The sequence below is a fragment of the Dipodomys merriami genome, unplaced genomic scaffold (genome assembly GCF_024711535.1).
Source record: "Dipodomys merriami isolate MVZ:Mamm:240054 unplaced genomic scaffold, mDipMer1.0.p SCAF_409, whole genome shotgun sequence".
Classification (NCBI taxonomy): Eukaryota; Metazoa; Chordata; class Mammalia; order Rodentia; family Heteromyidae; genus Dipodomys; species Dipodomys merriami.
This window is the reverse complement of record NW_027205704.1, coordinates 407,833-423,046: the sequence shown is the minus strand read 5'-3', so window position 1 is coordinate 423,046 and position 15,214 is coordinate 407,833. Positions and strand designations below refer to the sequence as shown.

At 58.7% G+C, this 15,214-nt stretch overlaps 1 protein-coding gene across 2 annotated transcripts; it reads left to right on the top strand.

Annotated features, from left to right (window-relative positions):
• The first annotated feature begins 1,635 nt into the window (after positions 1 to 1,635).
• LOC138806828 (solute carrier family 22 member 11-like) lies at positions 1,636 to 14,842 on the top strand. 2 transcript variants are annotated; one of them, XM_069992219.1, is made up of 10 exons: positions 1,636 to 2,192; positions 3,473 to 3,576; positions 6,057 to 6,211; positions 6,313 to 6,478; positions 8,081 to 8,204; positions 8,797 to 8,912; positions 10,848 to 11,062; positions 11,875 to 11,983; positions 13,104 to 13,310; positions 13,964 to 14,842. In XM_069992219.1, the coding sequence occupies exons 1-10, from the start codon at positions 1,800 to 1,802 to the stop codon at positions 14,022 to 14,024; spliced, it is 1,650 nt and encodes a 549-aa protein (XP_069848320.1). In that variant the 5' UTR covers positions 1,636 to 1,799; the 3' UTR covers positions 14,025 to 14,842. The 2 variants fall into 2 exon arrangements, with proteins under 2 accessions (XP_069848320.1, XP_069848319.1); XM_069992218.1 differs by having other exon boundaries at positions 1,638 to 2,192; positions 6,310 to 6,478.
• Positions 14,843 to 15,214: the final 372 nt, after the last annotated feature.

Below are 15,214 nucleotides of genomic sequence, written 5' to 3'. Positions count from 1 at the left end.
AATAACCAAAGTAAAACAGGGCTAGAGGTGTGGCCCAGGTGGTAAGGCTTCTGCCTAGCAAGCATGAGATCCTGAGTTCAAATCCCTGTACTCCCTATATCAAATAAATTACCCCCAGTGTCCAGTCCCTGTGAGGACAGAGCTGACACACAGGGTTGAGATTCGGCCTTCGGCTGTTTAGTTGTGGCTCTCCCAGTGAGGCACTCTGCCCCGCGGCCTCCTGAGCTTCTCCTTGGCCTGCCTCTCTCCCATCTGTCTCTGTTTGCTATTTTAAAATCCATAATGACTTCCTGCCCAGAGAGGCAGAGTCAGGAAGGAGCCCGGGCTCTGAAACCCAGGTCTAGGATCCCGGCTCCCCAGCTTCCTGGAGAGCTGCCATCTTGGCTGATGGAGTGGTTCTCGGCCGTGCAGGGTTCGGGCACCCTCCCAGCACTTCTACCTTGGTCGTGGTGACACTGGAGATGGAGGATAGCGTCAAGGGCTGCTCCTTTCTCCCTCACCCTGGCAGGGGACTTGGGGCTGGCCCACCTGCTGATCACATCCTAAAATCCAGCTCTTAGCTGAGATTTTTTTTTTTCCTCCATGACAGGCTGGAAGGCCATTCAGCAGCCATCCAGAAGCTTTGTTGTGTGACCTTGGCAAGTTGCCTACCCTCTCTGAGCCTTGATCTCCTTGTTAGAGGGCATTGGCCCCATTTCTCCCATCAGCTATGAGGAAGAAATGCCATCAGGCAGGTAGCCCTTGGTGCCTGAAGGAATTGTTACCAAGAGGCCGAGACGCAGGGCTGTGTCACCCCTCCCATGCCTACTACTGAAGCTGGGCTGGCCTCGGGCTGTGGGCATTTCCCTTCTGCCCAGTTATTGGGTTCCAGCTTGCCATGAAATGGTTTCCATGACTACCGGGAGGAAGCTTCCAGTCCACAGCCTTAGCATAGACGACTTCTCGACAGGGGCCTATAGCTCATGCCTATAACCCTAGCTGCTCAGGAGGCTGAGATTGGGAGGATTGTGGTTTGAAGCTAGCCTGGGCAGAAGAGTCCATGAGAATTCTTACCTCCAGTGAACAGCAAAAAAGTCCACCTGGAGGTGTGGCTCAAGTGGTAAAGCACCAGCCAAGAGAGCACACCAAGTGAAAGCAGGCCCTTAGTTCAAACCCCAGGACCATCTCCCTGCGCCCTCCCCCAAACACACAAAAAAACGTAGCTTCTGTCTGCAGGCTGGTCTGGTCACACCGAAGGAGGAGAGCCAGGGAGACAGGCCCTGACCTGTGGAGGGTGGTTCTGGGTTAGGCCGATGGTGCCCTGATCACACCAGATCACACAGAAGGTTCAAAGTGTGAGGTGAGCAGGTGTTGTGCGTCCGGCACCGAGGTTAAACGTTAACGGGACACTCCAGGACCACTGTAACTCAGTAACGGCCTGGCCCTGGTATGACCTTTTAAAAACCTTTACCCTCTTGGTGCCGGAGCAGCCAGAAGGTGGCCGGGCCCTGCTCAGTCTTGGTTGGAGGATGGCTGGGTGTGGTCCATGCCCCCCCCCACAGTGGAGACGCTCCCTGATACCCCCTGGAGCATGCTGGGATGTCTTCTAGAGACAGTGGGCACGCTCCCTGATGCCCGCCCCCCTCCCAGGGCATGCTGGGATGTCTTCTAGAGACATCAAAGCATTCCAGAGGACCTGGGGACTGTCATCCTGCTGGTGTGGGGACAGTGGCCACTGAGAGGCTCAGCCAAGGCCTCCGGTCTGGTTCCAGGTAGGCGAGGCCCTGGCCTGCACCCTGGGCGCCAGGGGCAGCCAGGGCATGGCGTTTGAGGAGCTGTTGGAGCGTGCTGGTGGCATGGGCCTCTTCCAGGTGCTCCAGTTGGCCATACTGTTCCTCCCATCCCTCTTCACCCCTCCGAACCTGCTGCTGGAGAACTTCTCGGCCGTCAGCCCCAGCCACCGCTGCTGGACCTCCGTGCTAGACAATGGCTCCCAGATCCCCGCCAATCTCACCCCGGAGGCCCTCCTGGCCGTGTCCATCCCCCTCGGTCCTGACCAGCAGCCCCATCGCTGCCGCCGCTTCCAACACCCCCAGTGGCAGCTCCTGGACCCCAACAACACGGCCACCAACGGGAGCGAGGCTGCCACAGAGCCATGCGTGGACGGCTGGGTCTACGATTACAACACCTTCACCTCCACCATCGTGACCACAGTAAGTGCCCCCCGCCCCCCCCCCCCCGGGCTCGTGTGACAAGGGGTGTGTCATTTATTCTTGTTAAAAAATAATCCCTATAGGTCCCTGTGGTTCACGCCTGTGATCCTAGATAGTCAGGAAGCTAAGATCTGAGGATCACGGTTCAAAGCCAACCCGGGCAGGACTCTTTGATTGAATTCATCAGCAAAAACCAGGAGTGGAGCTGTGGCTCAAGCAGTAAGTGCTAGCCTTGAGCACAATGCTGAGGGACAGCACCCAGGCCCTGAGTTCAAGCCCCAGTACCTGTGTTCACGCCTTGTGTAACTCCCACCTACCCACCCAGACACGCACACACGCAATCTGGTGACACGAAGGACATCACAGGCAGAAGACTCCATTCAGGGCCCTGGAGATGGGCACAGGGACCACTGCACGGGGCTGAGGTGCCCGGGCATCTTGTAACCATGGAGCAGGAGCAGAGGAGTCTCAAGGGAGGGAAACCAAGGAAGGTTCAGCCACCAGGGGTTTCTGCTTAAACCAGGCCTACTGAGACAGCCACTTTCTCCAGGGTGGAGGGGGATGATGAGCCCCCGCTGGGGATGAGATAGAAGTTGGGGGGGGGGTTGTACAGGAAGCACACAGAGCAGCCAATGTTTTGTGGTGCTTGTTTTGTTGGTCATGGTTCTTGAACTCAGGGCCTGGGCGCCGTCCCTGAGTAATTCAGCTCAAAGCAAGCGCTCTACCACTTGAGCCACAGTGCCACTTCTGGTTTTCCCGTGGTTCACTGGAGATGAGAGTCTTACGGACTTTGCTGCCTGGGCTGGCTGGGAGCCACGATCCTCAGATCTGAGCCTCCTGAGTAGCTAGGATTATAGGTTGAGCCACCGGTGCCCAGCTCCAGCCAATGTTTTGCATCGTTCGTTGTGTAATTCCTGGCTGGGAATTGGGCTGGGGATGAGGGATGGCGGAGGCCACAGGACACGTCCCAGCCATTCTATCAGCATTTCAGCTGGTAACACGGGCACAAGTTAACCCTCACCCACACCCACCTGGCGCCTTTCGGGTGGCGGGCACTGTCCTGTGTGTTTACCTGCTGGTCTCAACCTCACGCACGTGTGTGGTGTGGTTGTATCTCTGTTTACTATCGACCGCATGTATTGTGTCCTTGTGGTCTGCCACCAGACCCCTTAGCCTCCACCGTTGCCACTAGAAACCTAGAGGGTCTCATGGTAGACAGCTGGGGACCTCAGCCTGTCCTCTAGCCCCATGGCTCCCAACGGTCACACCTCCCGTTCCAGTGGGACCTGGTGTGCAGTGACCAAGGCCTGAAGCCCCTGGGCCAGTCCGTCTACATGATGGGGTTACTGACGGGAACCTTCGTCTGGGGCATCCTGTCTTCCCGGTGAGTGTTCCCGCCCCCCCCCCAACGGCATCGCAGAAGCACGGAAGTGAGCCATGATGTTCCCCGAAAGAGCAGCTACCTGGCTCTGTCTCCTGGGGGACAGCGACTCCCCAGGCCCTGATGTGGATGGGTGGGGAGGGGACCTGAACCTGGGTACGTGGCAGCTGGATTGTGAGAAAATCAAACTCGGAGTGTCAGAAACAGGTTGTCCCCTTCCTTACCACCAACAGACAGCACCCCAGGAGCCAGAAATCAGAGGCCCTGGAGCAGGATGGCAGGGGGGGGGGCCTGGGGCCTTGAAGGGTGACTGGGATTGGACAGAGGAGGACTCCAAGTCAACAGACACTCGCGTGTCTCCCGGGCTGGGTTAGGATGTTCCTGTCCCTCTGAAGCTGCCGGTCCCTGGCCGTGTCTCCCTCACCCTGAGGTGGCATCTCTCATCTGCCCACCCTCAGGCCGGTTCAGGTGTGCCCCACATGGCTGGGTAGGAGAGTGGAGACTGGTCCTGCACTGGAGGCCCAGCCCTGTGTGTGCAAAGGGACAGACCCCTCCCCTCCCCAGCCTGGCCACCCCCGTTTCTCCTCTCCCCAGCAATCCACAGATGCTGCAGGCTTGCCCCTCCCCCTCCTTCCCCGCCCCCCTCCTCCACCTTCCTAGGTGAAGAGCCAGGACTCAGTCCAGCACCTTCCACACCCTCCTCCATCCAGAACAGATGAAGTGCAAGTTACCCCTCCCCTCACCCCCAGCCAGATTGCCCACCTGGGGCTTGAGTCCTGTGCTGGTCCCTGAACTGCAGGCCCCTCCCATGCCGACCCCCTCCAGACTCCATCCACAAAGCCGTCCCCCGCTTGGATGCCCCCCCACCCCTTGGTCTTCTTCGCTCACCCTGGTCCCACTTTCTCCTGGAGGTCTCTCCAAGCCCCACCTGCCAGTCCCCACCCCCACCTGGAGGCCCCACCTCCCCAAAAGGAAGTCCCCCCCCAGGAAGTCCCACCTCTCACAGGCAGCCCTAGCCCCTCCTGGGAAGCCCCACCTTCTCCAGGAAGCTCCACCCCCACCCTGGACATCCCGCCCCCCCTCAGCCAGGAAGTTCCACCCAGCCCTCCTGCTGCACTGCTCAGTCCCTCAAACCTGGAGGCGGGCCTGGTCGGTGACCCCCTCCCCACCAACACGCCTCAGAGACGCCGTGGCAGTGAGGACTGCCTAGGGGCTGCTACATGGCCTGCCCCTAGACGCCCAGCCCGCTGCACCTCCTCAGAGAGGCCCTCCCCACCCAGGCTGCCCCCCCCCCCAGTGCTTTGCTCAGCCAGTCCCGGCTGGCTTGCTCATTGTCTGGGTCTCTGTGGCAACAGGGATGTGGGGGCCAGTGCAGCACCTGGCGGGTGGTGACACCCCATCATTATTTTGTCAAGGCATGAGTGGCTTCCCGACACACTTGGACCTCCCCAGCCACAGCCCAGCCCAGCCCAGCCCAGCCCAGCACAACCCAGCACAGCACAGCACAGCACAGCACAGCCCAGCCCAGCACAGCCCAGCACAGCCCAGCCCAGCATAGAGTCGGGGGCCCCCACATTAAAAATCGCAGCATTACTCAGTCCAGCCTGCCCCTGGGAGCACAGTGTCTTCCCTTCCCTGTGCCTCAGTTTCCCCATCAAGGGGGCACCTTGTGTGGTTACTGTGGGGATGAAGTGAGCTAACCCAGACAGCTGGGAGGTAGCCTGGCACACAATCAGCTGCCATCGTTATGTCATTGGAGCGTGGCGGGAGCCTGAGCGGCAGGGATGGGGTCCAGTCTGCATTTTAGGGGACTGAGCAGCTGCCACGTATCGATTACAATCCATCACTCAGTCCTGCTGCCCATCCATGCGCAAAGCCAAGTGGCGATCGGTCTGTGAGTCATGGGATAAGCCTGGGGTCTGGGCTGAGGTCAGACTGCAGACTTAACCCTGGATCTGGGCTGGCTGTCCCTCTCTCCTGAGCACTGCACACACGGGCCAGGCATGTCTGACCAGCAGGCCAGAGGAGCACGGATGAGTTCGTGGTGAGCTGGGGCGCCAGGCCAGAGGCTCTGCCTGGGCCTGCAGGACGTCTGTCCCCACGCACATGTGGGACGGGCGCTGGCTTATCCGAGGTCACGTGCGCGTGACCTCTGTGGTAGACTGCCTCTTTGCTTAAGGTTTTGATTTCACGAACCATGAGTCGTGGCCATCTGAAGACCTGGTCGTATACCCAAGGCAATCTAGGCAGGGCAGAGCCAGATTCAAATCCAGTCTTTGCTCTTGACCACAAGGCAGCATTAACTCTGAGAGCATTAACTCCTCACTGTTTTGATGACAGAAGCACTCTATGTATACTCCTAGCAGCTCCTAGAACCTTCTAGAAGCTCCTTCCAGAAGTTTCTGGAAGGTTCTAGCATGAGAAGATTAGTCTGCCCTCCCCACGCAGTTGCTGTGTGCGTTGTCCCTGGGTCTCTTCCACAGGTTAGGACGTAAGCCAATGCTGACCTGGTGCTGGCTACAAACTGGTGTGGCTGGCACCAGCACTGTCTTTGCCCCGAATTTCCCCATCTACTGTGGCCTCCGGTTCCTGAGTGCCTTCGGGCTGAGCGGCAGCATCCTGACCACATTCATGCTGAGTGAGTCTCCCATGCCTCACCCGCTCTGGGAGGGTGGGTAGGGGGAGAAGAGGAGCCAGACTCTCAACTCTCATCGGCACCTCTGCATTGCCTTACAGTAGCCGAGTGGACCACAACCCGCTGGAGAGCTGTTGCCATGACAATTCAGAGCTGCACCTACAGCATGGGCCAGATGGGCCTGGCCGGCCTGGCGTTCGCCCTGCGGGACTGGAGAGCCCTCCAGCTGGCTGTGTCGGTGCCCTTCCTGCTCATCTCCCTGATCTCATGGTCAGTGCGGTGGGGAGTCTCTTCCCAGGGGAGACCTGGGGCAGAGGGGGCAGGGTCCCTGCCTCCCACTGCCTGACAGTCCACGGTCCCGACACACAGGAGGACGGTGACGTCTGTATACCTAATTCTCAGGTGAACATTTCAGCCAGAGGCCTGGGCACCATCCAGCCTGGACAGGCGCCCACGGCTCAACTAATGATGTGAAAAAGGAAAAGAAAAGAAAAAAGAGTAGTGAACAACGCTGGAAACCCAGGAGATATTTTAAAACAAAACCAAAGACAAAACACTATTTTGACCTTTTCTGGAAAGAAGCAAGACATTCCCAGGACACAGGACCACTCCCACAAGGGCCTCGGTCACCTCTGTGGTGGCACACTGTCGTGTGCCACGGGCCCGCACTCCCCATCATCCGGATCTCTGCAGTGACATTGGATGTGAGAATTTGTCACTTATTTGGAGTCCTACAAACCAAGCAAACAAACCCTATGGTTTGGAAAACCCTGTTTGCGTGTGGAAGGGGGAAGGGACTTCACGAGAGACGCACAGCTGAATGTCACCCTAAGGTCACTAGTGCACAGGAGCTGGAGCCCAGCAGTGCAGGGCGGGGTGTGGAGAATGACAGGTCCCTGTAAGGAAACTGAGTCACGAGGGTATCAGAATAATAAACAGGGCAGAAAGACAACTCCACAGGCCAACAAGCTTTATTCAGGAGTGAAACCTGTAAGAACAACCAAGTCTCCTACAGCCTGGCTGAAGGGGAAATGGTATGTGTGCACGTGCGCGTGCGCACACACACACACACACACACACACACACACACACACCCTTGCAACTAGGGCTCTTTAGATATCAGGTAGATAGAGTGAAGTAGGTTGAGATGGAGGTGGTGATGAGCAACATTTTTTTTTCTTTTTGTCGGTCGTGGGGTTTGAACTCTGGGTCTGGGCGCTGTCCCTGAGCTCTTCAGCTCAAGGCGAGTGCTCTACCACTTGAGCCACAGTGCCACTTCTGGTTTTCTGGTGGTTCATTAGAGATAAGAGTCTCACAGACTTTCCTGCCTGGGCTGGCTTTGAACTGAGATCCTCAGATGTCATCCTCCTGAGTAGCTAGGATGACAGGGTGAGCCAAGGGCGCCCAGCATCCACGAGCTTCTTTTGTAAAAGCCTCTACCACTTGAACCACAACTCTACTTCCAGCTTTTTTTTGTAGCTTATTAGAGATAAGTGTCTTAGAGACTTTTCTGCTAGGGGGTTGGCTTTGAACTGTGATCCTCAGATCTCAGCCTCCTGAATAGCTAGGATTACAGGTGTGAGCCAACAGTGCCTGGCTTGAGAATCTGTTAAATGAGCTGAGGAAAAAAAAAGTGTGTGGGGGGGGGGGGGGAGAAAGGAGGGAGGGAGGGAGGGAAGGAGCCCAGCACTGTGTGGGTGGCCTGGCACCCATGGGAGTACTCTAAGCCTCCCAGCATGGCCTCTACAGCCCAGAAGGGAATGACTGGACTCCTGTCCACCGCCCCAGAGGCTCCCCCTGCCCCCTTCCCTCCCCCCCGCCCCCCCCCCCACACGGTGCACAGCGCAGGTCCAGCCCCTGCATCTTTCACAGGTGGCTGCCAGAGTCCGCCCGATGGCTGCTCATCAAAGGCAAACCAGACCAAGCCCTTGGGGAACTTCAAAAAGTAGCCAGGATCAACGGCTGCAAGGAAGCCCCGAAGACCCTGACCACAGAGGTGAGCCGGGGAGCGTGAGCCGCGGGAGGTGAGGAGAGGAAGCGGAGGAAGCGCTGCCCTGCTGCCGAGCGGCACCAGCCACACCCGTCCCCACCAGCGGCACAGAAGCCGCGGCAGTGCCTGCTGCCTGCAGTTCCAGCCTGGAGTGTATTAGCCCTGCAGGGTGCTCTCGGGGAGCTGTTTCAAGGGAGGGGGGAGGGGGGAAACCACAGGGTGCTTTTGGGGATAGAGACTGGGGGGGGGCTTCCAGGAGGAGGCAAGCAAGGGGGGAGGGGACTACACTGAACCCAGGGCAGGCCTGCGGAGGGCCAGAGGAGCAGATGGACTGAGGGAACTCTTGGGGAGCATTGGGGAGCCTGGAGCTGGCCTGTGGCAACCTCCGGTGCCAGCCCTGAGGGATGAGGAGGGGTGGTGGCGTTTTGTGGGGTTCCTGCTGGGTTCCCGCAGCTCAGTGGCCTGAGCCAGACCATGGGCTCCTCCTTTTCCCAGGCTGGGGGTAGGGGGAGGCTGGGGCGAGGCAGGGGCCCCACACCAGCCCCGGGGTTGGGGTCAGGCCTCCTCATTCCTGTGCGCCTGCGCCCCTGTCCCCCAGGTGCTCAAGTCCACCATGGAGGAGGAAATGACCTCTGGGGAGGCTCAGCGGACCCTGCTGGACCTGTTCCAGGTGCCCATACTGGTCAGGAGGATATGGGTCATGTCCATGGTGAGGTGCGTTGCCTGGGAGTCAGGACAGCGTGTGTGGGGTGAAGGCATGTCCTCCGGACCCCAGCGGAGCCAAGGAGGCCAGGGACTACCCCCCCCCCCCCGCCCCTGTGCTAGCCTGGAGCTGAAGAGCTCGGGTTCAGCGCCCAGGCCCAGAGTTCAAGCCCCATGACTGACCAAAAAAAAAAAAATCAGGATCCGGCTGGGGAGTGGTGGCTCACGCCTGTAATCGGAACTACTCAGGAGGCTGAGATCTGAGGATTATGGCTTCAAAGCCAGCCCAAGCAGCAAAGTCCATGAGACTCTTGTCTCCAAAAAGCCAGGAGTAGAGCTGTGGCTCAAGTGGTAGAGTGCCAGCCTTGGGGGTGGGGGAGGGGGGAAGAAAAGGCTGAGTGAGAGCATGAGGCCCTGAGTTCAAGCCGGGTCCAGAAAACAGCCAACAAAAACACCAAAACCAAGCTCCAGAGAACTGGCGCTGTGGCTCAAGGTGGTAGAGCACCAACCCTGAACAGAGAGAGAGAGAGAGAGAGAGAGAGAGAGAGAGAGAGAGAGAGAGAGAGAGAGAGAGAGAGAGTGTGTGTGTGTGTGTGTGTTGGGGGGAGAAGCTAAGAGACAGTGCCCAGGCCCTGAGTTCAAGTCTTACAACCAAAAAAAACCCCAAAAAAACAAAAAACAAGCTGGGCACCAGTGGCTCACGCCTGTCATTCTAGCTACTCAGGAGGCTGAGATCTGAAGATCAAGGTTCAAGGCCAGCCCAGGCAAGAAAGTCTGTGAGACTCTTATCTCCAGTGAACCACCAGAAAACTGAAAGTGGTGCTGTGGCTCAAGTGGTAGAGTGCTTGCCCTGAACTGAAGAGCTGAGGGACAGCGCCCAGGCCCAGAGTTCAAGCCCCATGACTGACCAAAAAACCAAAAATCCTTTAAGACTCTGGTCCTCCCAGGGGCCACCCAAGATCCTTTGTTATTTAAATCAGAGGCACCTTGATGCCTCTTACCCTGTAGGTTTCCAGGAACCAGGGACCTGGCCTGCACTCCTCTACTGACAGAAACTTCACTACACACCGGGGCACTGGGTGCCGGCACCTGCAGACATTGCCTGTCCCCCACACCTGTCAGGGGTCTACTGAGTGAAACCATCAGGGACTGCAATAGGGAACAACTGAAAAGTGCAGGGACGGGGACAGATTTTCCACTGTGGTTAGAGCAGAGCCTGGGAGCTCATGCCTGTAATCCTAGCTACTTGGGAAGCTGAGATGAAGATGGATGACTTTAGAGGCCAGCCCAGGAAGACAGTTGAGGACAGTCCCCAACTCCAACTCACCCCCTGACCAATCTTAAGAGGAAAAAAAGAATCTGGGTGTGGTAGTGTGTATTTATCAATCCCAGTCACTCAAGGAAGCAACAATAGGAGAATCACAGTCCAACCTAGCCCAGGCATAAATGTAAGACCCTATCTGAAAACAAAAACAAAAACAAAAGGCTTGGAAAATGCAAGATCTTGAGTTCAAAACCTGTTACCAGGTCTCAGCTGAGGACAGTGCTCTTAGGGTTGGCGGACTAAGTCTTTCCATCCTGATGGGGCCTGGGCAGCCCAGCATGCCCCGCTCAGCCCCCATTGCTCTTCCTCCAGGACTTTCCAAGCATATCTGGGAAGCAAGGCAGAGGAGCTACAGCAGCTGCAGAGCAGCTCAGCTGACCCTCCGAGGCCCGAGGGCGGACTGGGGCTCTCCCCACAGCCCATGTGGGGATGGCTGTGGCTGTCACTCCCCGCCCCCCCTTTCCTAGATTGAGCTTGACCCTGGGCGAGGGGCCTTGCACTTCACAGGTTGCTGGGGGGCCTGGCCACCGCCAGCTCCGACAGGTGGCCTGGTGGAGGTGGCGTGGTGGGCTGGCGTCCCTGTTCTCTGTGGCAGTGACCCAACCCCTGGCTCCGCCCTGCAGCATGTGCATACAGCTGTCCTACTACGGGCTGGTCCTGGACCTGCAGAGCCTGGGCCGGGACCTCTTCCTCCTGCAGGCCCTCTTCGGAGCCGTGGATATCGTGGGCCGGGTCATCTCCATCCCCATGCTCAGCCTCCTGGGCCGCCGCATGACTGTGGCCAGCTTCCAGGCCCTGGCCGGCATGTGCATCCTGGCCAACGTGCTCGTGCCCCAAGGTGAGCAGGAAGGCCGAACAGGAGCGGCTTGGGTCCCAGTCCCTGCCCACCCCACCACACAATCCATGCGGCCTCCTTCCCCTCCACTGGCCCCAAGAGGGTGTGTTTCTGTGGCCACGGCCGCTGGGCCTCCCTCTCTGACCATCCCTCCCTCTGGTGCCTGGCTCAGGGGTCCAGGATCCACTTCTGTCTCCCCAAGCTTCAGAGAGGTGAGGTAGATGCCCAGGCCACTCAGGGCCCAGCCCAGGCTTAGGCTTGAGGGGCCTGGAAGGGCCTGGAAGACTGCTTCTTCCAACTGAGGCAGTGGGGACACCAAGCAGAGAGTGTGCACAGGTGTGTTGCACATGCATACTTGTACACACGTGATTGCCTATGCGCAGGCATGCTCCGGTGTGTGTGCTGCATGCAGTGTGTGTATTGTGCACACGTGTGTTCGTGTGCACCTGTGCCTGTGTGTGCACACGCGCATGGCAGGTGCTGAGATGGGGCCCGGCCTTGTGTTTGCTAAGCTCATCTCCGCTCACTGACGGCCCAGGCCCATGGCAGGCAGAGACCCACGCTCGGCTTCTTAGCAGGGACTCAGGTCACCCACCTCTGCCCGGCCTCCCCCATACCCCTGCTGCCGCCACCTTGCCTTGCACCTGCTCTCCTCCTGGACTTGGGCTTGGGTGGCCTGGCACCAGGTCAGCCCTGCCCAGGGCTTGGGGGGGGACCTGTCCCCCCTCCCCCTGCTCAATACACACAGCTCCTGAAGGTGATCTGCCCCTGGGGGGCCTCTCAGGAGACCCCACTCGTCCCCTGTCTCTGCCCAGATCTGCAGGCCCTGCGCGTGGCCCTGGCTGTGCTGGGGAAAGGCTGCTTTGCGATCGCCCTGACCAGCATCACTGTCTACGGGACAGAGCTCTTCCCGACCTCGCTGCGGTAGGCTGGGGTGGGTCCCAGACAGGACACCCTGGCAGGAGGTGGGCAGGCCCTGGGGGAGAGGGAGACCAGGCTGAGGGGCAAACCTGGGGGGCAGGCCCAGAGAGGGGGCAGGTGGGGGAGCAAGCCTGGAGGAGGGCAGGCCCAGGGGGTGGGCAGGCTGGGGGGAGGGGGGTAGCCTGGAGGGGGTCAGGCCCTGGGGGAGGAACAGGCCTGGGGGTGAGGCAGACCCTGGGGGAGGGGGGGACATGTGGGGGGAGGGGCAGGTCTTGGGTGGGGGACAGGCGGGAGAGGGGTGCAGGCTGGGGGGGCATGTGAGGGGGGCAGGGCAGGCCTGAGGAGGGGGCCAGGCGTGGGGGGGGGCTAGGCCTGGTATTTATGCCTCAGGGCATCCAGGCTTCAGTGCTTTGTTTTGTTTTGGCTGAGTCTCAGAATGTAGCCTGGAACTCAGAATCCTCCTGCCTCTGGCTCTCCTGGGCTGGCATTATAGGTGTGCACTACAACACCTGACATCTTAGGCTTGAGTTTTGAAATTCTTTGGGTCTGGCTAAAATCTTTAAAAACAAAACAAAAAAACCCTCGTAAAGAGATCGAAAGTGGACTCCCACGTTCTCTCTACTGCCCCAAGTATCCCAAGTCTCCTCCTTAGGACGCAACATAATGGAGGACCAGTGGCCTAGAGTCTTAGGACAGTTGAGTAAACTGAGGCTGGAGGTAAAGGGCTGACAGCAAAGAGGAGATTGAGCCCCAGCCTCCAGCCTCTGCCCAGCCTTATCGCTACCATTCCTGCCAGTCATATCTTCCTCATTTCTCTATTCTTTCACCCACATGTTTTGTCTCCTTATTGGTTTGACTGCTATCATAAGGAAACCGGGGGCTAGAAGCTCCGGCGCTGAGGCCATCCCCAAAAGACAGGGAGACTCCGGGGGGCCCTGAGTGTCCACTTGAAGGAGGGAATGGGAAAATCGAGGAGGTGGGCTTCATGGAGGCAGGGGTGTTTTCAGAGACCTGGAGGAAGCCACTAACTCCTCAGCACAGATTCCCATCCCCCCCACCACGAACTGTCCTCTTACCACACGGGCAGCTGTGACGTGGGGCTGGGCCTGCTCTTTCCCCACAGCATGGCAGCAAGTGGCTTCCAGCAGTCTCTAGGCCGCGTGGGAGCTATAACTGGGCCTCTGCTCAGGATGGCCCACCAGACCCTGCCGCTGCTGCCACCGCTCTCCTACGGTACTGTCCCCATTGTCTCCGGCCTGGTCATGCGGCTCTGCCTCCCTGACACCCAGGGACAGCCACTCCCCGACACGGTACAGAACCTGGAGAGCCAGTGAGTAGCCAGTGGGAATCGGGGGGGGGGGGGGCCTGGAGGGACTGGAAGGAGCCTGAGAGGGGCCTGGAGAGACTGGGAGGGGCCTGGGGGGCTGGGCGGGGCCTAGAGGGGTTGGGAGGGGCCTGGAGGTTATATATACCCGGCACCAGTGGCGCAGCCTTCGAACCAGGATCCTCAGACCTCAGCCTCCTGAGTAGCTAGTATTACAGGCAGGAGCCACTGGCGCCCAGCTTTAGCATCTCTTTGAGACGGAGTCTATTTAGTTCATGCTGACACCAAACTTGCAATCCTCCTGCCTCAGTCTCTGAGTGCTTGATACTGCAGACGTGTGACTCTACACACAAAGTCGCATGTTACCAGAACAATCCAGCACTGCACACAGTGGTATAATTGTCTGTTTCTTGGCCAAGGGAGGTGGGAGACTGATAGCTTCTGTCATTTGCCTAAAGGCAGCAGGCTGAGAGGTGGGCAAGCTGGGACCTAATTCTCCCTTTGTGTAATCCACTCTTGTTGCAGACCGACTCTGCGCTTGGTGCTCTCTTAGCTTCTGAGTATTTAGGGAAGGCCAGACTCTAACACTGGACTTAGAGCCCCACAAGTTTTGGTCCCAAGTTGTGCTCACTTCTATTTGCCTTTCTCGATTGTTCTAGGAGACATAGTGCAGCCAGGGACAACAGAAAAGCGGTCATTACACAGAGCACCTGGCTCTAGATATTCCGCCACACGGAGCCCACTGCCCCCTCCCCCCCCCCAACACCCCAGGAAGGAGCTGCCTGGACTCTGGGGTTTGGCGTGGCCCAGCCACGTGGCCAGCAGGCTGGCGTGAGATCTGCTGTGACTGGAGGCTGCGTGCCCTCCCTCGCCCTGCCCCAGCCCTGTAGGCCTGGCTCATGTCTCCCCACCTTCCCCCAATCACACCCCTCCATGTACAGAGTCTTCCTCTAGAAAACAAGAATGGTTTCGGTGTCCACCTCCCAGGGCCTGAGTTCGAGGCCCGCCAGGCCAGGCCTGCTGGGGGCCCTGGCCGAGGCTCGCAGCTGTGGGCTTCACCGTCGCCTGCCCACCCATCACCCACGGGCTCTGTCCTGGGCTCTGAGGAGCCAGACACTGGACACACGGCCTGCGGGCGGCGTGCTGGCTGCCCGCATCTGTGCTCGGGGCTGGGGGGTGGGGAGGGGGGTGGCTCCATGGTGGGGGAGGGGCCGGGTGACACCGGGCTCCTGGGAAGACTTGAGGGGAGGAGACAAGAGGAACGGCTCCTGGCCCCTCTGTGTGTAGGCCTTCTGCCACGCGCCATGCACCCCCACAGTCCCTCCTACCCCTCCCTCGGGCTCCCCATCACTGTCTGCTGTCCAGACCCCACACAGCCCCGGGGTCCCCACAGGCTTAGGCACCGCCTCTCCCAGTCCCCTGGGAGCCCAGAACCCTCCAGGGGCTCCAGATGCAGCTCACACACACCCGGACCCCAGCAGGTGCCCCCCGCCCCCCAGCCTCTCCCCACGCAATAAATGTCAGTGATTCAGATCGTATGAGAAGGCTGCTGGCTGTCCCCGCATGAAATGAGAACCAGTGATAAGTTTTGCGGAAGCTGAGGGGAGAGAAAGGAAACCACGGCCTTAGAGTCAAGGCCTAGGGAGGGGAAGAGGGCTGGAGAAGGAGGAAGGAGAAAAGAAGAAGCGGGAGGGAGAAAGAGAATACTTCACTTGATTTAGAACTAAGGGATTTCTTGAAGAACACTGACTCAACTAAAGAAGAAACAACATTTATTGGTCCTAGACCTATTAATGACATTAAACTTACGGTTCAAACCCTCCTCACAGAAAACTCCAGGCTTCTGCCAAACATTTAAGGAAAAAATCAATCGTAGCAATGCTTCCGGTACACACCTACAACCCCAGCAC